This window comes from Hoplias malabaricus, chromosome X1 (genome assembly GCF_029633855.1).
Source record: "Hoplias malabaricus isolate fHopMal1 chromosome X1, fHopMal1.hap1, whole genome shotgun sequence".
NCBI classification, from domain to species: Eukaryota; Metazoa; Chordata; class Actinopteri; order Characiformes; family Erythrinidae; genus Hoplias; species Hoplias malabaricus.
Genome location: NC_089818.1, coordinates 19,039,377 through 19,065,486, shown reverse-complemented (window position 1 = coordinate 19,065,486; position 26,110 = coordinate 19,039,377). Strand labels below are relative to the sequence as shown.

Genomic DNA, 26,110 nt, shown 5'->3' with positions numbered 1-26,110 from the left:
CAGTTTCATTGTCTAAGCCCTGTATAGATATACATTTATAAAAACATTGCCAGTGTGTAGATTCTGTTAAGATCTGTTGATTACCATGGTGCTGCACCATAACGGAGTAAAAAAAAGGAAAATATATGGTGTACAAACTCAGCAAGATGAAAAAAATAGAGGCAGCATGTTTTAGGAATCAAAGAAATCATATTTAATACTTTAAACATTTACAATCTGAACAGGTTGCTCATTACAGAGCTGAGGGGCAGGTGGCTGGTCCCCTGGGAGGCTTAGTGGGCTTAGTCTGAGGCCTGCAGTATTTTACACATACAACAAGAAGCCAAACTTCTTTTGTAGTAGTTCCTCTCGAGGACGGAGGTTAAAGAGCTCCTCTGGGAGTGGAGTTACCCAGCGGTCTGTGTGGAAAACCTTGTCACCCACCTGGACACAGACAGCAGAACTATGCTGATTCATAAACGTTCAGAATCAATGTGATTCACTGTTTATAATGTATTTTGATTCTACACAATGACACATTTCTGAGCATAACACAGTATCATGCAGTGTTTTTACACAGTGACAGTGAATGTGGAAGTGGCAGGTGGTGCATAGCAATAATGGTCAGTGTTTATATTTGCATCGTGAATGGGAATATACATTTCTTTATGGGGATATACATGCTATTCTTCACCTTCCCAGTTTAATGGCATTGTTGTTTGACCTGGGCACTAGCTGTGAGAGAAGGACTAGTGAAGTCTAATGATGGGAGAACACTTAACACTTAAGTTAATGTTCACTGCAAGATCCTCCAGCACCAAGAATCCTTTGCATGTGCTTGAACTGGATTTTTATTATTTGATTTCAAAGGTAACTGTGAAAATGTGACGGAGCTGTGAAAAACCAACCAGAATATCACAAGTACGCTCATTCAGGCAGCGTAACTCAGCAGCTCTTTAGAATCAGCCTTGTTTGCATGCAGGATGAACAGTGTCAGCTAATGAACAAACCTAATTAATTATCGATTTATTGTAGTCTGAAAGAGCAGGGTTTGGAGCATGTCTGGTGACTTTGCTAAATTGTCTGAATTTTGTGTACATTTTACTACATTTGCAACCATGTGTTAATATATTTTTTAATCAGTGATTATAATTAAGATGCATCTAGTCCCAGTTTCTACCTCTTAATAACTGGCATCAGCCAATGTCTAAATGAAACAATTTTATTTTTGTATTTTGAACAGACTAAACATAAAACTTTTAACCAGATTTTAGTTCAAACCAGATACCTGACCAGACTTGACAAAAATTGCAATTATTCATTCATTATCTGTAACCCTTATCCAGTTCAGGGTTGCGGTGGGTCCAGAGCCTACCTGGAATCATTGGCACTCTGGAGGAGGTGCCAGTCCTTCACAGGACCACACACACACACACTTTTGAGTCGCCAATCCACCTACCAACGTGTGTTTTTGGACTGTGGGAGGAAACCGGAGCACCCGGAGGAAAACCACGCAGACACAGGGAGAACACACCAACTCCTCATAGACAGTCACCCGGAGGAAACCCACGCAGACACAGAGAGAACACACCAGACAGACATCACAGACAGTCACCCAGAGCAGGACTCGAACCCACAACCAAATCCAGGTCCCTGGAGCTGTGTGACTGCGACACTACCTGCTGCGCCACCGTGCCGCCCACAGGTGCTTTTGTAACAATATAACCAGTGTTTTGTATTTTATGGCTATGCTATGGTTGTTCAGCATATGTTGGCCAATTTGGTTTGGCATGAAAGGTATGCAAATTGCTCTTAAATCAGTGATTTCAGACTGACCACAAGCTGATATGTTAATGGCCTTAACATCAAGAGAAATGTTTCATTTTCAGTCACTGATCAGGATCACACCACACTCCTCACAGACAGTCACCCAGAGAAAACCCACGCAGACACAGGGAGAACACACCACACTCCTCACAGACAGTCACCCGGAGAAAACCCACGCAGACACAGGGAGAACACACCACACTCCTCACAGACAGTCACCCGGAGAAAACCCACTCAGACACAGGGAGAACACACCACACTTCTCACAGTCAGTCACCCGGAGCGGGACTCGAACCCACAACCTCCAGGTCCCTGGAGCTGTGCGACTGCGACACTACCTACTGAACCACCGTGCCACCCGAAATTGCAATTATAAGATAAATATCTTAATGGGTAAGAGTAGATTAAAAGGAGAGAGAAACATACCTTCCATCCAGGGACATCCTTCATGATGACGGCTTCTTCTTCCAGATTCTCACGCAGCATCCGTAATGTCCTGAACAATATAGGAGCGTAAACAATAAATAAAGGAGTAAGGGTGTAATATATATATATATATATATATATATATATATAAATAATGTATTATGGCTAGAATTTTTAAAATACAGTTTTACAATCTGACCTTCTGTCATGTTCAGCCTGCAGCAGAGGCAGCAGTGCTATCCGAGCCTCCATCTCCTCAATATGCAACCGCCTGGCGCAAACACACACACACACACACACATCAGGTAAGACACTGATTTAATGAAATAATGCTATGTCTAGCAGTGACTAGTGATTTAAACAATGGTGGCAAGCAAAAGTGGGTACCACAGGTCAAAGTGTCTACTGTTTTACACACAAGTATAAGCCTTGAAAACACTTTTACATTAACTATGTACATGTTAACACACCAACCCCAACCCTACCTCCTCTCTCTGTTCCATCTGAACAGCCTCCAGTAGCCAAACGCCATTATTCCAATACCCAGTCCGAACATAGCATAACCTACAAATCACATGAGAGCACACCATCATGAAGACAGCGTGAAGAAAAGACAGTGTAATAGTTAATAGCTTTTACAACTGTATACACTGCCTGCACAGATCTCATACCTCAGATGACACACTATATTCATGACGACAAACATGAATAAAAACTCCATGGACCTCAAGGGAAACAGCAGTACATTTGTGGTGAGGCAAACTTCTGTTTGAACTGTTTTTATAGAAATTGGTGCCTTATGAAAAATACATTAACATTTAAAAGCTGAAAGAAACAATTATGAATAACGCCCCCGACATTTTGAGGCATCGTTAATCCTGTCGCTGCAACTTAAATTTAGATTAACATTTTGCTCTCTGGAAGAAATTAACGTTAAACGCGTGGGCTTTATACACATAGATATAACAGTCCTTGTTCATTTTTATAAATGTTGAAAGTGCGAATGTATTCAATATCGCTGTAAACATAGTGTTGTGTGTGCTAATGTTAGCCTGTTAGCATAACGGTAGCAGTGACCTGTGAGACAGCAGAGAAGCGGCCGGTGAGCGGTATTTCTCCGCTGTAATAAACACAGACCGGGTACTAACCGGAGAAGCCTCTTTTGGGCAGATTTCTCTTGTAGTCGATGGGACCGTATCCTCCCGTAGGAGGCATGTCCTGCTTCACCTTGGACGCCGCCATCTTCGTCCCTCTCCAACAACAGGACAGTGTTTCTGTCTCTGAAGCGCGCTAGAGCGCCCCCTATATACGCACACACTATATACATATATATATATTCCTGTTCTTCAGTGGTCAGGGCCAACACAGGGTATCCAGTAGTGGTAGATCACCCCTCATGTTGCTCTCGTTTTGATAAGAACGTAGGTTATGTCACTTCACAGAGCTACCCTCTATTTTAACCAGGACATGTTTACATGGGTAAACGGTCAGGAAAATGTCCTGGTTTATCCACTGTGTTGAGCAGGGGGGTTAGATCATAGTGAAAGTGCCTTGAATTGTGCTCACCACAGCCCCAAAAAACAAACAATTGCAATATGACAAAATTTTATGACATTGTTATAAACTATATCATGTCTGAGCATCAATAAGTGCATATATTTCATTGTCCATCCATTATCCGTAACCCTTATCCAGTTCAGGGTCGCGGTGGGTCCAAAGCCTACCTGGAATCATTGGGCGCAAGGCAGGAACACACCCTGGAGGGGGCGCCAGTCCTTCACAGGGCAACACACACCTACGGTCACTTTTTGAGTCATAAGGTGTGTTTTTGGACTGTGGGAGGAAACCAGAGCACCCAGAGGAAACCCACACGGACACGGGGAGAACACATCAACTCCTCACAGACAGTCACCCGGAATCAAACCCACAACCTCCAGGTCCCTGGAGCTGTGTGACTGCGGCTACCTGCTGCGTCACTGTGCCGCCCATATTTGATTGTATATTCACTAAAGGATATGAAGCATTACTAATATCAAGTACTGTAATCAGTTTTTGTAGTAATCATCTCAGTGTGGTAGTATTTGGTACTTTTTGTCATTTCCAACTTAGCAAAGTAAACATTATAAGGTACACAGTGCATTATAAAATGTGGTGATATATTTATGCCATATTGTCAACATAATATATATATAGTACATAGAAACAATGCGGGTGTTTTCACATAATCTGATTTAAAAGAAATCAGTCAGACCTGCGGCGCCTTAATCCAAGACACACAGAATGAAAGGGTTAAAAGTCTTTTATTATTACTTTATAGAACTGGGAAACAAAAGTAAACCTAACAAATAGTAACATCACTTTGTACAGTGCAGTGGGGCTGTTACCACGGCAACAGAACGGCGTGGTGACATCATCAAACAGCAGCGGTCAGGAAACACTGGCCTCTGTCTGTTATTGGTTGAGCAGAATAGCATCAATACTGAGGGTGCAAAAATTTTTTTCAAAATTCAAAGCTGAGTGTCAGGGATGTACAACGAATGGCCGGGGAATATTAAATAAAAAGTACTTTAGGTAAAGCTTGATAAGACTGACTATAAAATATGAAGAAAAATAGAAGAGCTGCAGACTTGTTTGTCACAATCAACCTAAAAGCACATTTCTGCCAGGATAACAGCAGGAAAAAACTCATGTTAAATAGTGAATAGGGCCCAGTCTCCCAAACGGTAGTATAGTCATCGCTGTAAAATGGAAGCAGTATTATTTCTTTAGGCCTGTATTAATTATGTCATAGGATCTAAACTTTGCAGTGCTTTTAGAAATCTGGGACTACATCTACCTTCCAGATTGTTTAAAAGCTTTGAGGTTTGGCTTTGCTTTGAGAGTGTCTAGCACAGTCCTCAAAAGCACTGTCTTATTAAACCCTAAAATGAAATATTAGTATTGCAACAGTATTGAGTGTGAAAACTCTCCAACTATAGGCATTAAAATGCAGTTTATGAAGCGACATGAAACAGGAAACCTCTTCTTGGACAAAGTCACTATATTTTCAGCAAATTGACTTCTAAAACCTTAAAAGCAAGAGCAGTCAACTCAAATAGACTAAGACCGAACACAAGCCAATTTTACAATTGCTGTGTAAAAGATGCATTGTTGTTATGGTTTTTTTTGTCTTTTGATTTTGTGAACCGTAATGTATTTATTAGGGGGGAGGGGAAAAAAAATAAAAAATAAATTAAAATAAAGGTATGGGACTAACACAAAAACACCATGACCCATTAATGAAAAGAAAAGGGGCTCTGGAGATTTTGTCAGCCAAAACAATCGTAGGTATTCAGTAAGGGCCAATTTATGGTTTATATGTTATCGGTACACCTCAAAGAGCCGTGGCATGGTCTAGCTGTCTAATTTCAGACTAAAAGCAAAGGAAAATAAAGTACTGTCTGTTTTGTTAAAAAGAAACAGTTTCTGAAGCAGAAATTCTTAAATGAGACACTTTACGTAAGTCCAGTCGAGCTTCGAGTCGACAGCATTATAACTTAACTTAAACTCAAAAGAAAAACAAACAAAAAGCCTTAACGTTAGCCTCAAATGGCTCTTCATTTAGCATCACTAGCTTTCATTTCGCATCTTGAAGATTTATTCGTAATGTTTTTTTTTTTTCTGGATTTTTTTTTCAGTCTTTCAGTATTTTTATTTTATTTTTTAAGGAAAAGTTTTATTAACTATTTTTTTTTCTCCAAGAACTGAAAAGCTATACGGTCCCAAAGTAGACCCATGATTCATTTATCAGGAGCACAGACGCAGTATCTTGCTTTGTGTCTGCGCTCAAAGTCCAGCAAGAAGAACCCAAAATGGACGTCCCAGCGCTTCATTCGCAAGAGCAGAAGCTACTCAGTGTCAGAGCTGTTCTAGGGTCTGGAACATGATTACATAGCATTATTCGGTCTGTTGTTTACAGCCTTGCAGCAACAGCAAAAAAGTGGAAGCCCTTAAACCTTTGTTTTTCCTCCTGGTTTAAATTCTTTCAGTTCGCTTCAATAGAAAAATTTCAAACAGTTTTTCAAGAACAAAAAAAAAAAAAAAAAAAAAAAAAAAAAAAAAAAATCAAATATATATGCATAAGTCCTGGGAAAATCCAATCAAAAACCCAGATGGTGAAGAGAAAGGACTGTAGTCGAAGATGAAGACGAAAACACGTTCTCATCCTCAGCAATATTTTTAGAAGAAGTTCCTCAGTTGAACACCAGGATGCCTGAGGTTCCAGAGTCCTGGAACCTGACATTAAAAGAAGATTCTAGAATCTGTTCCGGGAGGTTCTGGAGACTATTCCGAAATCTTAGACTCTAGAAGTGGACTGGGATTGTGATTACGGCCATGATGAAAGCTCAGGTGAAACTGGGATATTATTTCCATGTGTTTGCAGTCTGGGAGATGGATCTGGAGGGGATCATGTCTAAGAGGTACTCCCTCTGACGCTCCACAGCCGAGGATGTCTTGTGCACGGATAGACTGGGGTTCACGTAGGCCATAGTCACACCTGAAATAAGAAAAAGATAGAAAGAGGGGGAACATGGGCCATGAGAACATATTCATACACGCAAAAAAGCTTATTAATTACTGAAATTAATGTTTTATTAAGGGCCCAGATTCTACATTTCTCTTGTATTTGATCTTTTCCTCTAAAGTCCAATTAGAACATTCTCTTTACCAAAATGTAAACAATCTCTGTTAATACTGTACCTTGATTATCTAAATCTTCTGTTATTTTAATATGAAAAGAGCTAAACAGCTGTAGCCGGAATTGATAGTTAATCAAATGTGTTCATGTCTGTGGCCTCACAACCATAATAAAGTCAGAACATACTGTTATTACATCTTACTTTCCATGGACAGGGTTGATATTACATTGTAGTACTCAGTGTACAGAGTACATTAAAGCAAGGAAAATGAAGCATGGCACAATCAAGTCTTCTGTTTTTGGGCCTTTTTCATAATTATTCTATTCAATCCAAACGTTGTTGGAAACACACTCATCTAGAAATAGCATCAGTAAAGTAGTACAATTAAGATCCACATGTGTCTAACCATAGGTCCAGGTTAATTAGACAGACTGAACAGAAGGAAACGGAGGGAAACAGCAACATTTCAAATGCCCCAACACCAGAAGAATGAAAATAAACCAGTAGAACAAAAGATTATGCTGATACTTACCTTTCGGGACAGTAAGTGCTTCAATCAAGCTTTAATCTAGTATTTATTTTAGGACAGCACAGATCTACTTTACTGATAGAGTTGGGGTCAAATCCGCTTTGTTTTCAATCAAGAGGCCACTCTTTGGATTTCCAGAAAACAAACTGGACCTCCTTTGATTTGGAAGTGAACCCCAACTCTCACAAAGCACCTCTGTGAAGAGCAGGTGGGTCAGAAGCAGAGGGAGGGACAGAGACGGTGGGGGAGAAGGTTAAGAAACTGAAGAAGAGGAAGGGGTGGGGGGGTGCTTTTTTTTTTTTTTTGGTTCGGTCGGACCCATGAGGGGGCTCAGAGTCTACCTGGTGTCACGCTGTTCTGCTTCCTCCAGTTGGAGGAGGTGGCTGGGTTTTGGCTCCTGCTTCCGACACTGCTGCTGCTGGTGCTGCTGTTGACCTTTGACCCCTGACGCACAGCATGCTTACCTGGCCTGCTGACCAGCGCGGCGGCAGCCACGGCGTTCTGGAGCTGAGAGGACGGAGAGAAGGAGTGCGGGACCCCACGCAGGGACCCCACAGACTGCTGAACGCTGCGGGACAGCTGAGGGCTCTGAGGGAAACAAGAGTTAAAAGATCATGAGCATGACTCTACAAGTGTCTTGACAAGGCAGCAGTAAGGCAGCCTAACTGTTCCAACCGACATAAGAGAGGTTACGGTGACACTAGTTGGACCTCCATTCCCCTCACTTCATGCAAATCCCCTCAGCTCTCAAATGACCTCTGAAGTTAAGTGCCCTTAAACACCAATTAATGCCCTTAAACCAAGTCTCTTTTAGGTAAACATCCCTATAAACAATCCTGAAAAGGCAAACTCACCTGTGTGATCCTGGAATGGTGGCGGCTGATTGGCTGGGTGGATCTGCTGTGCTGCTGAGACTGGAGCGAGGAAGAGGAGTGCTGCTTCATCTGGGACACGATCACCTGCTGCTCAGCCTTCACTCCGTGGGCGGAGGATGAGGAGGATGATGAAGAGGAAGATGGAGAGTGGGAGATTGGGGAGGCAGCCTGCTGAAGGATCCTCTGCTCGATCTCCTGCTCCTGCTGAAGAGCCTTCACAAAGGCAGCTTTCAGCCGATTGGTGTGCTCCGCCTTCAGAGCCTTCTTTTGACTGGTGGACATGCACTGCTCACACATGATGGCCCCGCTCTTCTCCTTACGCCAGCGGCACGTAAAGTCGGTCTTACACTGAGAGCAGGTGAAAGGCTCTGTCTGAGCTAATGCTGTGGGTAAAGCGCCACCGATTTTACCTGTGTGAGAGAGGGACAGTGAGGGAGATAGAGAAAGTCAAAATCCCAGGTCCTGATATGAACACACTTAAAAATGATGGTTCTAAAACAGTTTGCACTTATGTTACTGAATATAACATTATTGGCAGAGTAGATTAATTTATAGCAGATTTTGGACTAAAATCTGGTGGTGTACCTCTCCCCAGAGTGTCCAGCAGACACTGCACCACCTCCTCCAGCCCCACCAGGTAGATGAACTCGTTGTTGGCTGCGGAAGGCAGGAAGTTGAGTTCCGGAGCTGGGGGTTTGGGAGGTGGAATCTCCAGCAAGGTCTTTTCCAGCTGTTTCCGCAGGGCCAGCTTGGCTGCAGCCTGTCGACTAGCTGGAGACTCATTGGCACTGACCAATGTGCTCTGAGATGTTGAGGTCTTGAGGTTGGCGGCTGTGGACTACAATAAGACGAGAATAACAGTCAAATATGAATCAGATCAGTGGTTTACTTACAATCTGTAACAGAATTTCAATATGCAGCTCTATTTTACAAATATAAAACAATCCAGACCTGATTTACATTGATGAGCAGGTTGGTGTTGGCCACATTAGCCACGCGGATCAGTCCTGGCTGGATGAGTTTCTGACCCTGAACTGGAACTGAAGCCCTCGGGGCCAAGAGCAAGGGTGGGGGTCCTGAGCCAGAGTACTGCTGCTGCTGCTGCTGCCGCAAACTCGCTATTTGCTGCGGAGTCACAGAGATTGGCTAAAAAAGTGAGAGAGAGACACACATATTCCCAAGCATAATTGAAAAATATGCTCCTTTTTAAATAAATTTGAACTCAGAAATCCAGCTTCCAGTCTTCATTATTCAATTAAAGTCTCCCTATAATTTAGGACATCCACGTCCTCATATGTTTATTCACAGTACTGTTGTGTTGTGTAAACCAAGCTTAATGCTTTTATTAGTAATACAAATGGAACTCTTCTACTTCTAAATGCCCGTTTACTGCAAGTTTAGTCTCTCTGTGGTCCACGGAGCAAGCAACAGTCAGGGTTCCCTTTTAAAGGCTAAGCACCACTTAATGGACCTCCATGAATATTTAACATTATTGTAGTGACTGACATATATAAGTATGAATTAAAATAAAAATAGCAGCTTAATTTGCTTTAAAACTAACAATTTTATTAAATTGACGGAAAAACCCGAGCTCGCTACGGAAATTCTTGAACGCGACCGTGACGTCACTGGTGGAAAACAGCTGAACAACGCTGCGGTAAAACACCGTTATGACTGACTGTTATGACAGTATCTAGATAAATAACCAACATTATTCATGACAATAGCCTAGCAATAAGCTAAACTCAAATTTAGAGGTAGCGTTATTCTTGTAAATGTGATCGAAGTCGAACTCGAATTCATCCGACACTATAAACCTCCGTAATGCAGCTACGTAGCCGAGTATAATCTGAGACACCGAGTTTAGCGAGTCAAGCTAACGTTAACTAACACCAACTAAAACAGGCGAAGTGAGTGTCCTTACCCTGTTTACCTCCATGTTACAGAGGCTCTTGAACACCTTTCGTTGGTGTCCTTACATGCCCATATTGTTGGAAAAGCGCCAGTGAAATGAGCTACAGATAACGGAGTGAGCGGAGGGTCCTTTCCAAAGTGCCCGTTTAAAGTGGACAAATTTAGTTCATTTTCTGGATATTTTGGGATCTTTGGGCCATTTGTGCACAGATGTCCCACTGTACATTGAATGATTGCAGCCAAAAACAACACACCTTTTCGTCATTTTGCATTAAATTAAGTGCAGCTTCTAGAGTTGTTGTCCACCATCTACGTCACAGGCAAGACGCCTATTAGAGTTTCCCAACACCGGTGGGGGGGGGGGGGGACCAACGGTCTTTTAAACCTTATTCCTTGAATTAGTGAGAAATAACATGTTTTCTGACTATCAATAAACACAAGTTAGGAACTCAAATTCCACTGTATTTATTTGTTTGACACTTTCATATCACTGGTGCTTAGCCTTTAAGTTCTTTAACTAAGGATTTTTGTCACTAATAAACTTTTACAAAGTAAATAACCTGATCAAAACTGTTATCCGAGGCTCACCTGAGCTCCTCTGACCAGAGGGGGCATGATGATCTGAGAGTTCTGAGATCCGTGCTTGGACATCTGACCTCCGCGCACCAGAGGCGGAGGGATGACCGTACCTGAGCTCCGGCTGGACACAACCTGCTGTGAACAAAAACACAGTAATTACAGAGGTTTACTTTCAGTTTGTACATTCCTTAATACCATTTCTTTCATTTAATAAAGATAATTTATTCTGAATATATCTACATTTTGGGCAGTTATATTTTTGGCTGTGTACAGATGTTAACATTTCTATTGTAGATAATGTATGTAGTGAAATGCAGAGTGATGTAAAAACTGTAATCATGCATTGTACTGAAACTCACAGGCTGAGCTCCTTTGCTGGACACTGAGCCTCTGACCAATGGAGGAGGAGTGGCCACAGAACCAGAACCCAAAGGCTGAGGAGAACAACAGTTGAGATTAAAAAATAAATGTATTTACGAGGGGTTTAGTAGGAAATAGGTTTTCATCCTGATAGTTATGTCACTGTATGTGTGTGTGTGTGTGTATTTATTTATTTTTTACCTTCTGTACGTTGGTCTCTTTGTGTATTTGGCTCTGGCGGAGTTTCTTCAGCAGAACCAGTTTGGCCTCCTCCAACCTAAGCTCCTCCTTCAGCTGCTTAATGATGCGCTCCCTCTCTTCAGGACTGCTCTTCTACACATGGGGACCAAGACATACGTTAAAAACCAAAACAAAAAGAGGTGTAGACCATTAGAGTGAGCCTTAGTTTGTCCAATTTCTAGCCAAAAATGACCATTATGTACAAATTATTCATGTTTCAAGAGATGTGCCCGGAATCAATAGAAGATCCATTTGCTTAAAGAAGAAAGGTGAAAGAACCTGATTGAAAAACACTGTGCAGAAAGTCCTAATAACCATGAAAAACCTCATAGACCCCACCAAAACTGTCCTCATCAGATAAACAGCAGACATTTTAGTTCTGCTGCTGATGAAAATTGAATCACTATTAATAAATAGTGGCCTCAGACTTTGATAGAGTACTGTGTTTGATGTTAAAGATAGTGGTTATGTAATACAAGACACACTGTAGGTGTATAAATAATATTAATAATCTCTAAATCTTAAAAAGGCATCCAATCTAATGAAAAACACATGTGTGATTTGGAGAAAAACACATTTGCATAATCCAGCATCTAATTTCTAACTGATTTCTAACCATCAGCAGATCGGTGTCCAGCTCTTTGAAGTGGCCCACGCCGTTCATCTGTGGACTGGAGGGCTCATTGTCGGACAGAACTATGACATCGTCCGGTGACGGGGGGCGCTTCTCTTTCTTGATGTCACTGCAAAAGAAGAGAGACTGTGAGATGCCCGGGAATGCCTTTTCTCTGTGGTACATATCTCTGTGGTCTTACGTGGGAACTATTGCAAATCACACACTTGAAGACTTTGAAAAGAGTAAAGTCTGACACACCATCACATCTAAAGACTGTACGTTTCAGTTACAGACTTGTAACTAGCAGTGGATCAAAACAGAAATCATGTAAACAGAACAGTAAAAAAAAGAAAGTGTCCCTCGAGTGCACCTTAATGACCATTCACCACTAGAGGGAGACAAATACTAATCATTCTAATAGCTCTGCCCTATAACTATTCAGATGTTGCTTGTGAACCAAACAAACAATTAAAGGATGATATTTAAATGCATGTTAGGTCAGACTCGTTATGCAAAGCCCTATTAATTTAAGTTACCTGTATTCTCAATAGTGTAACCATAGGAAACCATAGAATTTTTTTTTGAGATAATTGTGATAAACTTCCTATAATTAAAGCAATTATTTCATAAGAGGTCATAAGACTGGTTGACCCATGGAGGTCTTATCAGCATGCCAGTATCTGCAGGGCTCAGTCTGCATACAGAGGTCTGTCGTCTTATCTCATGTGTGCATATGTGAGAATGTGTGTGTGACAAATGAGGAAACGCTAAAAGACCTCTTAATGAGGTTCTAAGAAAGCGATGATCAGGGGCTTATCTTATATCAAGTTTACTGTAAAAGAACACACACATTGTATCTACGGTCCACACATAAGCACACTTCTATTTCAGTATACTTTGTATTTGTCTGGGCATTTAGCTCCAATTATTGTCTATTTTGTTATGTCTGTAGCATTGAGTGTAGCAGGTGTTTGGAACCACGGGGACCGGGACTGGGCCTCAACATCTTCCAACTACTGCATGGGGAAATAGCAGCAGAAATATTGAACTACATTATGTTTTAGATAAGTCTTATTATTATATATCTAATTAATAATAATAAATCTAATATCTAATTCTTGCAATTAAATCAAAGGTGCCACAACGACCCTAAAGTTGCTGTTGCCTTTTCCATTCACGTATTTGTGTGAGGTCAGGTTTCAAAGACATTAGGTTAATGCCAGGAGTGAAAAGTGCATTTTTAAAGTGCGGGAGCACTATTCATGGACCATGCAGAGTTTCGCTGTTCTCATGTAAAAAACGATGTGCTTGCAGAGACTAGTGCTTCACGCACTCTCACGTTTTCACGCACTCAGATTTTCACCGCCTGTGCGCCAGTTTACTGTGTGTGCTCACAAACCATTTTGTGCTCGCGCTTGGATTTTCAGCACAGTTAACATTTCTCCGCTTTCTCTCCTGAGAATCAGAGGCCGCTGTGGCAGGCTGGAGATGTGGGTGTGTTCACTGTGCTGTTCTCAAGCAATGAAAATGGGTCACAATTTCATTGGTCAAAATCCATAGTGTTTTCTGATTGGCCGAGGACTTACTGAACTGGAAACGCAAGCTCAAGTGAAGAACAGTCCGGCAGCAAAACAAAACACTTGTGATTGCATTTTTTTGGGGAAATCTAAGTGAGCAAATATTTATTACGTATGAGAGCAACAAAACTCAGTAAGCGAACCACGAATGGCTCTGAACGTCTGGTTTTGAAACAACTGTTTACTTCATCAGCATCAAAATATAATTGTTAATACCACTACATGAATTAAGGTTTTACATAAAACAAGGAGTTAACAAGGTGCAGTAGCTAACCATCCCTTGATCTCCTTGATCTCGATGTCCTTGGAGTTTTGATGGAATGTGGTAAACATTCATTCATTATCTGTAAGCGCTTATTCAGTTCAGGGTCGCGGTGGATCCAGAGCCTACCCGGAATCATTGGGCGCAATGCGGGAATACATCCTGGAGGGGGCGCTAGTCTTTCACAGGGCAACACACACTCACCTACGGACACTTTTGAGTCGCCAATCCACCTACCAACGTGTGTTTTTGGACTGTGGGAGGAAACCAGGGATGTGGTAAACAGTGGTAAATAATAAATTGACAAAATAACGTTTCCCCACTGTGTGTTTGTGCGGAGCAACGGATATCACAGCATGTCAACATATAATTGCAACAATCAAACTTAATCTAACCTAATCGAGCCTAACTCGTGACCAGGGAGTGAATGAGGTACGAGTACAAATGTGAAAATACAGGCTACATACTCGAGTACATAAACTCTGCAAAATGAAAGTGATAACCAGCCAAAGGCCAAACTGTAGAAAGAGATCATATAGGAACTGTATGGTTCATTGTTGTTATAACTCTCCTAGTCTTTCTGATTCATTCTCACGACTCCAAACCCTAAAACAAAAATATATATCGGGCTCTAATCGTGATCTTTCACTCTCAGAGACAAAAATCAGAAAACGACATGAGACATGTTGAGTTTCTGAAAACAGGAATTTAGCATAAAGGCAAAAGCAGACCATGGGTGCACAGGCAAAACCACTTCCAGCACAACATGTCATTCCCGTACTAACCTTAAAAGGCAATTAAGACAAAGGCCGTGTATGTGGTCACATTTCCTGTGCAAACCGCAGTCGTTCGTGTTTTGAGCGGGAGAAACATGTCTTTGCTGAGGTGTTAACTAGCCACTCGACCTCATTTGACATCATGGACCCGGATGAACTTATAAGAAAGTTTTTGTCACAAAAAAAAAACAAGTGAGGGGTCTGTTTACATGGCTGAGGGTAAGGGATGGGCCCTGCAGAGTTAATAGCATCTTTCTTGCTCCTTGTCTCCGAGATGCTCTTCGTCCTACAGTCACCCATTTCCTGTACATTAATCACTCTACTAAACAAGTCACGTGACCCACAGCGTTTTTGCCTGTGTCACGTGACCCTCCCCCTCCCCTCCCTCCCTTCTGTGTTCCTTCCAAAGTGGAAACCATGGCAACCAGCCGGCTGGAACCGGTTTGTGACACATGGCCTTCATTTTGTGAAGTGCAGTAGGGTTCAGGTGCCGGAGAAAATGGAGTGCCGCCTTAAAAAAAAAAAAAAAAAAAAAAACTTCTGAGAAAGAGAAGAGAGAGAGAGAGAGAGAGAAAAGGGGACACTCAGAGTGCATACACATACACTCACTTCCTGTGTCAAACTATAAAAACTGTTGATATAAATGGTTCAACACCTAACTAGCTATTAGACTTCCTGTGGGTTAAAAAAAAACAAAAACATTACTGACTAACCCCCCACTGCCACATGGGTCCATCAGATATGTACTGTGCGACGTATGAGTCACGGTTGAATGATAGTTTTGTTTAATTTAAAATCCAGTCATGGCAAAAAGGAGTGCACAGGACACTAGAATAAACTGACTCTAAGTTTGGAATCATCACTGGAGTTTTTTTCACGCAAATCACGCAAATTTTTCAACAATTTACTGTTTTACATCAAACCACATCAAATAGCCATGCACACAATTTAATATCTGAAATAAAGAATTTTTAAAAACTGGTGTTTGTCATTATAACGAACATCTACGACTGTGGGGATTCGCAGTTCTAAGCGCCACGTTCTTTAAGGTTGAATGGTGGGTTTGAGGGAAAATAGCAACTATTTGTACGCGGCTCAAATGTTTATTTACTGTTTGAATTTTCACAGAAATTTGTAACTCAATTTGTGTAGTTTTGTAGCACTTTCGGTAATGTAGCTAGCTGTCTCCCAAGTCTGGATACATTTCTACCTTAAGTGATAAGAAACAGCAAATATACAGGGGTTGGACTATGAAACTGAAACACCTGGTTTTAGACCACAATAATTTATTAGTATGGTGTAGGGCCTCCTTTTGCGGCCGATACAGCGTCAGTTCATCTTGGGAATGACATATACAAGTCCTGCACAGTGGTCAGAGGGATTTGAAGCCATTCTTCTTGCAGGATAGTGGCCAGGTCTCTACGTGATGCTGGTGGAGGAAAACGTTTCCTGACTCGCTCTTCCAAAACACCCCAAAGTGGCTCAATAATATTTAGATCTGGTGACTGTGCAGGCCATGGGAGATGTTCAACTTCACTTTCATGTTCATCAAACGAATCTTTCACCAGTCTTGCTGTGTGTATTGGTGCATTGTCGTCCTGATACACGGCACCGCCTTCAGGACACAATGTTTGAACCATTGGATGCACATGGTCCTCCAGAATGGTTCGGTAGTCCTTGGCAGTGACGCGTACATCTAGCACAAGTATTGGGCCAAGGGAATGCCATGATACGGCAGCCCAAACCATCACTGATCCACCCCCATGCTTCACTCTGGGCATGCAACAGTCTGGGTGGTACACTTCTTTGGGGCTTCTCCTAACCGTAAATCTCCCGGATGTGGGGAAAACAGTAAAGGTGGACTCATCAGAGAACAATACATGTTTCACACAGCCCAAGATTTGCGTTCCTTGCACCAGTGAAACCGACGTTTGGCGTTGGCATGAGTGAGCAAAGGTTTGGCTATAGCAGCCCGGCCGTGTATATTGACCCTGTGGAGTTCTCGACAAACAGTTCTGGTGGAAAGAGGAGAGTCGAGGTGCACATTTAATTCTGTCATGATTTGGGCAGCCGTGGTTTTATGTTTTTTGGATACAATCCGGGTCAGCAACCGAACATCCCTTTCAGACAGCTTCCTCTTGCGTCCTCAGTTAATCCTGTTGGATGTGTTTCGTCCTTCTTGGTGGTGTGCTGACATCACCCTGGATACCGTGGCTCTTAATAAATCACAAAGACGTGCTGTCTTGGTCACAGATGCGGCAGCAAGACGTGCACCAACAACTTGTCCTCTTTTGAACTCTGGTATGTCACCCATAATGTTGTGTGCATTGCAATATTTTGAGCAAAACTGTGCTCTTACCCTCCGCTAACTGAACCTTCACACTCTGCTCTTACTGGTGCAATGTGGAATTAATGAAGATTGGCCACCAGGCTGCTCCAATTTAGCCATGAAACATCCCACACTAAAATGACAGGTGTTTCAGTTTCATTGTCCAACCCCTGTAAGTCAGTATTACCCACATATGGAGCAGCAATAGAGCAATATCCTGATTTTTGTTCCTGCATGTTTGGAGTTCTCTCCATTGTCTAAAAACACTCCAGATGCCTCTGCCATGAGCGGAGAGAGAGTGAAGGCCTAGCATTCCGGACTGAGACAGTTTGTTTATGTACTCATTTACAGACACGAGGGCTTCGTAAATACATTAGACCGGTTTTGAGCACGCAGACAGTCTGGAGAGCAGCAAATGGTGAGAAAACATCTTCTGAGTTTTAGAAAAAGTGTTTTTTTATTCAAAAACTAGCAATGTTTTTTAATTTAAAAGTTAGCACGTTTCACATACGCACAGTAATCCAGCTGTGTGTGAACCCAAATGTTCATAACAACTTTGTGAATAGTGCCAGTAATGTTCTGGAGAATCATGCTGCATCTCTGGCCTGAAACATGCAGACAATTTCCAGCTGTGAGAACATGTGTGACACAGGCAATCTCCTGCTGTTGGCTACATGTGTGAAAGGGCAACTCCTGATTCTCCAGACATTTTACCAGAGTTCACATGTGAAAACGGCTATTGTGAGATGTTGACCTTTTTTTTGTTAGTTTGTATTTTGTATCATAGTCAACCTTATGTGAAATGTTCAGCAACATTTAAATCATCTTAAGTTAACATCTTATGTTAAAAATGTTGAGCTTTAAAGAGATGGCAGAAGAGAGGGAAGATATTAATAAGATTTAATTTGGGGCGGCACGGTGGCACAGCAGGTAATGTCGCAGTCACACAGCACCTGGGGCCTGGAGGTTGTGGGTTTGATTCCCTGTGAGGAGTGTGGTGTGTTCTCCCTGTGTCTGCGTGGGTTTCCTCCGGGTGACTGTCTGTGAGGAGTGTGGTGTGTTCTCCCTGTGTCTGCATGGGTTTCCTCCGGGTGACTGTCTGTGAGGAGTGTGGTGTGTTCTCCCTGTGTCTGCGTGGGTTTCCTCCGGGTGACTGTCTGTGAGGAGTGTGGTGTGTTCTCCCTGTGTCTGCGTGGGTTTCCTCCGGGTGACTGTCTGTGAGGAGTGTGGCGTGTTCTCCCTGTGTCTGCGTGGGTTTCCTCCGGTTGACTGTCTGTGAGGAGTGTGGTGTGTTCTCTCTGTGTCTGCTTGGGTTTCCTCCGGGTGACTGTCTGTGAGGAGTGTGGTGTGTTCTCCCTGTGTCTGCGTGGGTTTCCTCCGGGTGACTGTCTGTGAGGAGTGTGGTGTGTTCTCTCTGTGTCTGCGTGGGTTTCCTCCGGGTGCTCCGGTTTCCTCCCACGGTCCAAAAACACACGTTGGTAGGTGGATTGGCAACTCAAAAAAGTCTCCATAGGTGTGAGTGAATGTGTATGTGTGTGTGTGTGTGTTGCCTTGTGAAGGACTGGCGCCCCCTCCAGGGTGTATTTCCGCCTTGCGCGCAATGATTCCAGGTAGGCTCTGGACCCACCGCGACCCTGAACTGGATAAACGCTTACAGATAATGAATTAATTTGTACATTTACAAAATGGGCTCTAAGAAGCAGCTCAATTTAATGGCGTGTTATCATTTAAAACTAAAAAAACGTCACAATACATGATGTGTATCGTCAGCACATCTCATGCAATGAACAACTGAATAAATCTTAAATCTTAAAACAAAGTTCTGAATGTATTTAAATGTAAAATGTGCCCATTTATAATAAAGGAGACACCAAAGCATTTTCTTAGGCTTTTTCTTTTTTGCTTTAAAGGTAATCTTTACTGTCGAAAAATGAATTGGCATATATGGCTCCTTGTTGCAAGGGATCGGAAAGCCTGGTAAAAATAACGCATGCAGGTTTATGGCATGAATATATATATATATATATATATATATATATATATATATATTTTTTTTTTTTGGGCGAGTTTTTTTCAACTGTTTTGTTACAGACCTCAAAATATTGTGCAATAGAATGTGTATACCAAACAGACATACGAGTTTATGATTAAGCAATAATACACAAGACGGAGCAATTCGGTGGTGTGCTGCGGTCACGGACACAGCTACAACACCAAAATCCAGCTTGGGAGTGTAAGCATTTTCAACTGCAATCTTAAAATAATGTAGTATAGAGCTGTCACATGAGGTCATATTTCTTAATTGCATGATATTACTGGAATTAAAAGAATGGCTGCTGTCACAGAGGTGTTTAGTCCTTGGCGTTCCAAAGGATGAGGCTAAATAAAAATCATGGAAAAAATGTTCATCAACTGTCACTAAGATATGCACATTCCCACTCCAGTAACAACAATGGAAAAAAAACTTGGAGCATCTGAGAGGTAACAACGAATGAAGAGCAGGTTGAGGGACGGAAACCTCTGAGGACCAGCGGCTGCTGATTTGGGCATATGGTGAATATCTAAACTGACACGTGCCTACAATCTCTATACAGATACTTTCCATCTTGGGGACAATTCTATATGTGGACAGATCATTTATTTGTCCTGCTTTTGCTAGAGTTGTATGTAAATGTACAGTTCTGTTATAAATCCTATAAAACGTGACTATGGGTGTTCAGGTTTTTGCAGTTGAGTTCATAGTTCAGTGTCTTGAAAGCATTACAGTACCATACCCACTTGGGTTTGTGGTCACTTCACAGTCATTTCAGGCTCTGTATTGACTGTATTGAGCTGTATGAGCTGTTCCAGTCCTGTAAATAACCACTAACTAGGTTGTTTCTTTGTTAAGGGCCCATTACTGAAGCTGAAATAAATATCTACACACACTCCAGCAGCCTTACTACCCACAATCTGCCCAGATTAGAATCTTAAGTCTGCCTTTTCAGGTCGGGCGATTATTGTTGGCCTTGCCTGTATACATTTACTCAGAAGGGAGAAATCACCTTGGATATGCCATGGTTACCAATATCCAGAGACTTAACAAATACATTAATAGTGGATTTCCATGAACAGAGCAATTGAATCGATTCCTATAGTTTCATATAAAGCATGTCCAGATCCATAATGCTGTGAAACAAGCCACTTTTAAGAATGGTATATGGCTGTACTGGACCTACTCACAATGCTTCCTGATCATGGGTCCCACAGAGAGGCATTTTATATTGAGTTTTTGCCATTATCAGGTGTGACCTGATATTGTATTTCATTTTCATGGATAGTTAGCTGCACGATGGGATCATGACTATTATGCCACAATCCTACTAATGTGCTTCCTCCCAGTCACAGGTCAAGGACCTAATTTCTGTAAAAGTTCAGTATGATGTGCTGCTCTACCTTCTCCCATATGTTTTTTACGGCAAAGCAATTTCAGTTTCATTTTTCTCCTCTAAACTGAGGTTCCATCTCAAGTGGCTAATTCTAGCCTCGCCAAATATTGGCACATTTATTTTCCCCAGAATTGGCATTTTAAAAACATTATTTACAGTAACTTTAGCTCCTATTAAGGTGGATTGGACAGTTCTTTAGGCACCAGAATGGCAATGCTGCCCCATATAATTAGTAACGGAAAGCTGGTAAATGCTTGTAACTACTGCGCCTTTCGAGGTGGAAACAAGAGTGCTAATTAGAAGTGCAGATGAGGTTTGTAAATAATGGAAAATAATGAGAAATTAAGGGACCTGTGATTAGTTCTTCTGTTTTGTATGTGTGTGTGTGTGTCTAATATATATTCTTCTCCTCCTCCTCTCACCTTTTGGTGGTGCTCATGTCCACAGGCTCCTCTTTGGCCTGCACTTCCACTTTAATAGTGGCCTTCACCTCACCAGCGTTGAGGATGTTGGACGCCCGGGAGGACGGGTCAGGCCTTGGTCGCAGGACTGGACGGTCATAATTCTCTCCGCCGGTCTCCAATTTTACCTTCTTCACGTCCAGGTCCACGGGCAGAGAGTCCCGCTCCAGTGCCCGCTTCTGACTCCGGGTCTGACGCACTGCCTCATCAGACATGGCCACACCTGGAGAGACGAGGGGGGGAGGGTGTGAGAGGGACAAAAAGAGAGATGGAAAATCAATACTAAGGCTATTACACTCAACCCAATTAGAAAACCATACAAACACAATGACATCACTGTAACCCATGACCCGTGCAAGAGCAAAACGAGGGCATAATCCAGAGTAATGGACCACCTTGATAAAGCGTAGACATCAACAGCACAAAGTGCACAAGAAGGTCAAATGCCTCAATGGCCATCCTTGAGGAAATGTGGCATTGTCACCCCTTAGGTGGGGGCAAGAGATGACGGGAAAGTTAAAGACCAAAAACGTCATAGTGTAAATATTTGCTGTCCTCATATCCTCAGGATATTCAGAGAGGTGGGTATTAAAAAAACATCTGTTCATAAAGACTAGGTAAATTGGATGATAAAATTGAAAGGTGGGGAAGTGGACAAATTAGCCTCATTTGGCATGTTCACAAGCTGACCGCATCAAAACAGCCAGTACTGAAAAATGACGCCACATCAATGTAGGGATTATGGATGAAGACTGATGGTGCAATGAAGGAAAACACCAACACGGCTTGTCTAGATACAAGCTAATGTTCATAGAAACACACCAACTGAATGAGCCCTGAAGGAGTTTATACTGTAGCCAAAGATAAAATAACAAATACATTTTGTAATTACAGTGATCCCTCGTTTTTCACGGTTGATGTGTGCCAAGACCACCTGCGAAAAACGAAGTAGAGGAAAGATATATTTTTAATGTATTTAACGAGTATTTGGACTTTTAAAACCCTCCCTGTTACTGTTAACAACCCACCCTTTGCATTAAACAGTCATTCTATAATGTTTTTCAGCTGGAACTACATGTGATATCCCACCAGTTTCTTTAATAGAGTCATTCCTAAGCTGTGATTTAGCGTCAGTAAATTTCACTCGGATGTGGACATGAACAATACATGTGCTGTACGTAAGAAATACTTTTAAATGATATATTTTGTCACCTTCAGGCCCAGTCTAATACATGTAAATAATAATTAAACTTTGGCTATTCATCTTTCACGGTTTTCCTAGATTGTCCCTCAATATCCACGATATAGCGGCCATACGCCCCCTGCGAAGTAGCGAATCCGCGAAAGATGAACCGCAAAGTAGCGAGGGATTACTGTACACGTACTGAGTTGATAATCAAATATCGTCACATCAGTTAGAATTGGACTGACTGAAGTGGATCAATACCCCACTGATTTGACCGCAGAGCAATTCACAGTGAGCAATCTGTTTAAATGTCAGATTGTGTTAAAGTATTCACTGATCAGCCATAACATAGAAAACAATCCTGCCTCTAAAGGTGCAGCAGATATTTAACGTCCTGTAAAGAGAGGTCCTGTACAAAGTCCACCTTTCTATACAGAACTTTTCCTAAATTTCCCTCTGGGATCAATAGAGCATCTAATGTAATCCTAGTTGCAAAGCAGGGCTTTCATGCATAAAACATGTTGCCGTTTTTTTTATTTTCACATCCCAACTTCATTAGATTGAGACCTGGTGAATTTAGAGGTCATGTCAGGCTGTGAGCTGACATGGGCACTCTGACCAGTCTGTGGCTATGCAGCCCCATGCACCGCTAGCTGCGCTGGACTGTGTGTTCTGACATCTTTCTAACATAGGCAGCATTCATTTTCTCTCCAATTTGTGTAACAGAAGCTCTTCAGTGGAACAGAAACAGATTGGCTAGGCTTTGCTCCTCAAACCCTGGGCACCCATAACCATGATGCCAGTTCATCAGTTGTACCAACTGTTGGACCAATTTGGGTAGGTACGAATCACTAAAATCCAGGAACATTCTACAACACTTGCCGTTTTCAGGATGGATGCTTTAATCAAGTAGTCTAGTCATTGCCATAGTGATCGCAAAGTGGCTCAACATCCTTATTCGTGCACACATTTTCCCTGCTTCCAAGACATTATCTTCAGGAACTGACTTCGCTCACTGCATAATGTAGGTAAGCCCAGGACAGGTGCTTTTCATTCATTCATTCATTATCTGTAAGCGCTTATCCAATTCAGGGTCGCGGTGGGTCCAGAGCCTACCTGGAATCATTTGGCGCAAGGCGGGAATACACCCTGTAGGGGGCGCCAGTCCTTCACAGGGCAACACACACAGTCACACATTCACACCTACAGACACTTTGGAGTTGCAAATCCACCTACCAACGTGTGTTTTTGGACTGTGGGATTAAACCCAAGCACCCGGAGGAAACCCACGCAGACACAGGAAGAACACACCACACTCCTCACAGACAGTCACCCGGAGCAAACCCACGCAGACACAGGAAGAACACACCACACTCCTCACAGACAGTCACCCGGAGGAAACCCACGCAGCACAGAGAGAACACACCACATTCCTCACAGACAGTCACCCGGAGGAAACCCACGCAGACACAGGGAGAACACACCACACTCCTCACAGACAGTCACCCGGAGGAAACCCACGCAGACACAGGGAAAACACACCACACTCCTCACAGACAGTCACCCGGAGGAAACCCACGCAGACACAGGGAGAACACACCACACTCCTCACAGACAGTCACCCGGAGGAAACCCACGCAGACACAGGGAGAACACACCACACTCCTCACAGACAGTCACCCGGAGCAGCAATCGAACCCACAACCTCCAGGTCCCTGGAGCTGTGTGACTGCGACAGAACCGTGCTGCCCACAGGTGCTTTTGTAACAATATAACCAATGTTTTGTATTTTATGGCTATGCTATGGTTGTTCAGCATATTTTGGCCAATTTGGTTTGGCATGAAAGGTATGCAAATTGCTCTTAATCAGTGATTTCAGACTGACCACAAGCTGATATGTTAATGGCCTTAACATCAAGAGAAATGTTTCATGTTCAGTCGCTGATCAGGATCATGCTGGATCCAGAGCCTACAAGGCAGGAACACACCCTGCACAGGGTACTACTCTATCACAGGGCACCATATGCTCATGCCTCTGTGTAATGTTTCATAACCAATTCACCTTCCAACAAGTGTTTTTGGATTGTGGGAAGACATAGAGAGAATACACCAAACTTCTCACAGGAACCCAAGGAAAAAAGAGATCCTGCAGCTGTGTAGCAGAGACGCTACCTACGTTACCAATGTACGGGACATGAACATATTTCCACATATATTTTGGTGTATACAGTATGTTAATGAGCAATGTAGGAAAAATAAAACAATATTGTAATGACCATAGCTCCAAAATGCCACGATACATGATATGCATTACAATAAAATTGATGAGGGAAGCAGAGCAAAATGACCAGCGCTGACATGAATTTCAGAATTCTATTCTAGAGCACTATGATGTTAAATATTGGCCCATATTACTGTCCAGTCCTAGTCAATAGGTCATATTTTGGACACGGCTATAGTCTGCCCTCCATTAGGGGAGAGTGGGACCCTATAGTGAAAATGCTGAACTTTTTGGAGCCTCATCTGCTCACTGATGCATAACAGGAAGCTTCAGCACTGACGACAAAAAAAAAAAAAAAAAAAAAAAAAAAAAGCTAAACACACACACACACACACACCCCCCTAGAGAAGAGTTATGGCTCAGGTCTTAAAGCACAACAATGAACTCTTCCACCACACAATTTAACACTGTACCTGTTGATCAACAAAAACACACACACTTGATAAAGAAGAGCTGACTCAAGTTCTTAGACACTCTCTCTCTCTCTCTCACCCTGTGACATCACCGAGCCACACATGACCCTTCCCAGGATTCAACGGGCCACACAAAGCACTTTCCTGAGAACCGGTTTAAACCGGTGTGTGTGTGTGTGTGCGTGCGTGAGTGAGAGTGAGGCTGAGGCAGGTTTTAACCCTTTGCGAGCTAGAGAGAGAAAGAGACAAAGACATACAATGTGTCTCACTTACATACACACATGCACACAAATGGTTGGTTATGTCCGAGAGAGAGACAGACACCACATGGCATTCCCAAACACAAGTCCTCTTAAGAAACGGGGTGTTGGTTGGGGTGGGGTGGGGGGGGTGAGGAAGAGGAGAAAACTGAGGCTACTCTCTTACTGTTGGCTCTGATTCTTAAAGAGACAGCACTCATCAAATAATATTTAAGGACTTGAACACAATTACGATAAATCTGGCTTACTGAACTTTTTTTTTAAATTTTACTGGACCTCTGCATTTATTCACGCAGAGGTTCACTGTACGGCTCAAGAATATAGCACACGTTAATCAAAACGGCCATTGCACTAGTCCCACTTGAACGTTCCTAATACCAACTCCAATACCATCAATCTAAAAAGATACTGCTCTAAGAAAGCACTTGGGTTTGTCAGCAGAAATGTACATGATCATAAACTTACAGTAGAGTGTTACGTACCAAGGAAAGGCTATTACATCATATCTTAAGAAATTTTGAATACACTGTAGCAAATCACACATATATGCCATATATGGAAAGATAACAAAAAAAATTTACTCAAGGAAAAAAAAAGTACAGGAGGTCCTCTGGTTACGTCAGTCCCGAGTTACGATGTTTCGTGGTTACGACACATCTCCCATTTACTGTATAAAGCCTTGTTTCGACTTAAGTGGTTTTGCGTCGTAAACGTCGTAACGCAAACGTTTAGCTTGCTGCTACGTTGTTCTCTCTCACGTGTGCACGTGTGTTTGATTTTGTGAACTTTTTGCCCTTCATTATGTTAACAGTATGTTATTTACGTACAGTATGTACGTATGTTCCGACTTACACCAAAAATGGGTTTACGACGCGACGTAGGAACGGATAAACGTCGTAAGTCGAGGACCCCCTGTACTCATGATTATAAATCCTTAATATATCGTAATGTCTATAAATATATAACTATTAATTGGTGTTAGTTCTTGACATTGGCTTTGTGTGTCAGAGCCCTTAAAAAAAACCCAGCCTGATGGACACTAATGTACATTCATTCAATGCTATATATAATTACATTCTGATTTAACCACAAATCATCTCAATTACAAGTTCA

General features: G+C 42.3%; 2 protein-coding genes across 6 annotated transcripts in view; both read right to left on the bottom strand.

Moving 5' to 3' along the window:
* Positions 1-182: 182 nt before the first annotated feature.
* LOC136675845 (NADH dehydrogenase [ubiquinone] 1 alpha subcomplex subunit 13-like) lies at positions 183-3,514 on the bottom strand. The gene is made up of 5 exons (XM_066652619.1): positions 3,381-3,514; positions 2,718-2,796; positions 2,432-2,503; positions 2,233-2,302; positions 183-423 (listed from the first exon to the last, which is right to left on the bottom strand). The coding sequence occupies exons 1-5, from the start codon at positions 3,472-3,474 to the stop codon at positions 304-306; spliced, it is 435 nt and encodes a 144-aa protein (XP_066508716.1). The 5' UTR covers positions 3,475-3,514; the 3' UTR covers positions 183-303.
* A 2,931-nt stretch (positions 3,515-6,445) lies between these two features.
* Positions 6,446-26,110, bottom strand: part of LOC136675761 (transcriptional repressor p66-alpha-like) — a 38,192-nt gene continuing 18,527 nt past the window's right edge. For 2 of the 5 annotated variants that reach the window (XM_066652506.1, XM_066652507.1), the window contains exons 2-11: positions 20,819-21,080; positions 12,025-12,151; positions 11,370-11,501; positions 11,168-11,242; positions 10,818-10,943; positions 9,267-9,461; positions 8,901-9,153; positions 8,295-8,725; positions 7,782-8,028; positions 6,446-6,769 (exon numbers count right to left, since the gene is read on the bottom strand). In XM_066652506.1, the coding sequence (XP_066508603.1) occupies positions 6,636-6,769; positions 7,782-8,028; positions 8,295-8,725; positions 8,901-9,153; positions 9,267-9,461; positions 10,818-10,943; positions 11,168-11,242; positions 11,370-11,501; positions 12,025-12,151; positions 20,819-21,072 (1,974 nt within the window). In that variant the 5' untranslated portion in view covers positions 21,073-21,080 and the 3' untranslated portion in view covers positions 6,446-6,635. The remainder of the gene's footprint in view (positions 6,770-7,781; positions 8,029-8,294; positions 8,726-8,900; positions 9,154-9,266; positions 9,462-10,817; positions 10,944-11,167; positions 11,243-11,369; positions 11,502-12,024; positions 12,152-20,818; positions 21,081-26,110) is intronic. The other 3 variants (XM_066652509.1, XM_066652508.1, XM_066652510.1) reach the window with 3 other exon arrangements.

Coding starts and splice junctions, on each gene's coding strand:
- LOC136675845 (XM_066652619.1), bottom strand. CDS start 3,474: ATGGCGGCGTCCAAGGTGAAGCAGGACATGCCTCCTACGGGAGGATAC. Junction 2,797..3,380: donor GCCCAAAAGAGGCTTCTCCG/GTTAGTACCCGG, acceptor TGTGATTTGTAG/GTTATGCTATGTTCGGACTG. Junction 2,504..2,717: donor AGATGGAACAGAGAGAGGAG/GTAGGGTTGGGG, acceptor TGTTTGCGCCAG/GCGGTTGCATATTGAGGAGA.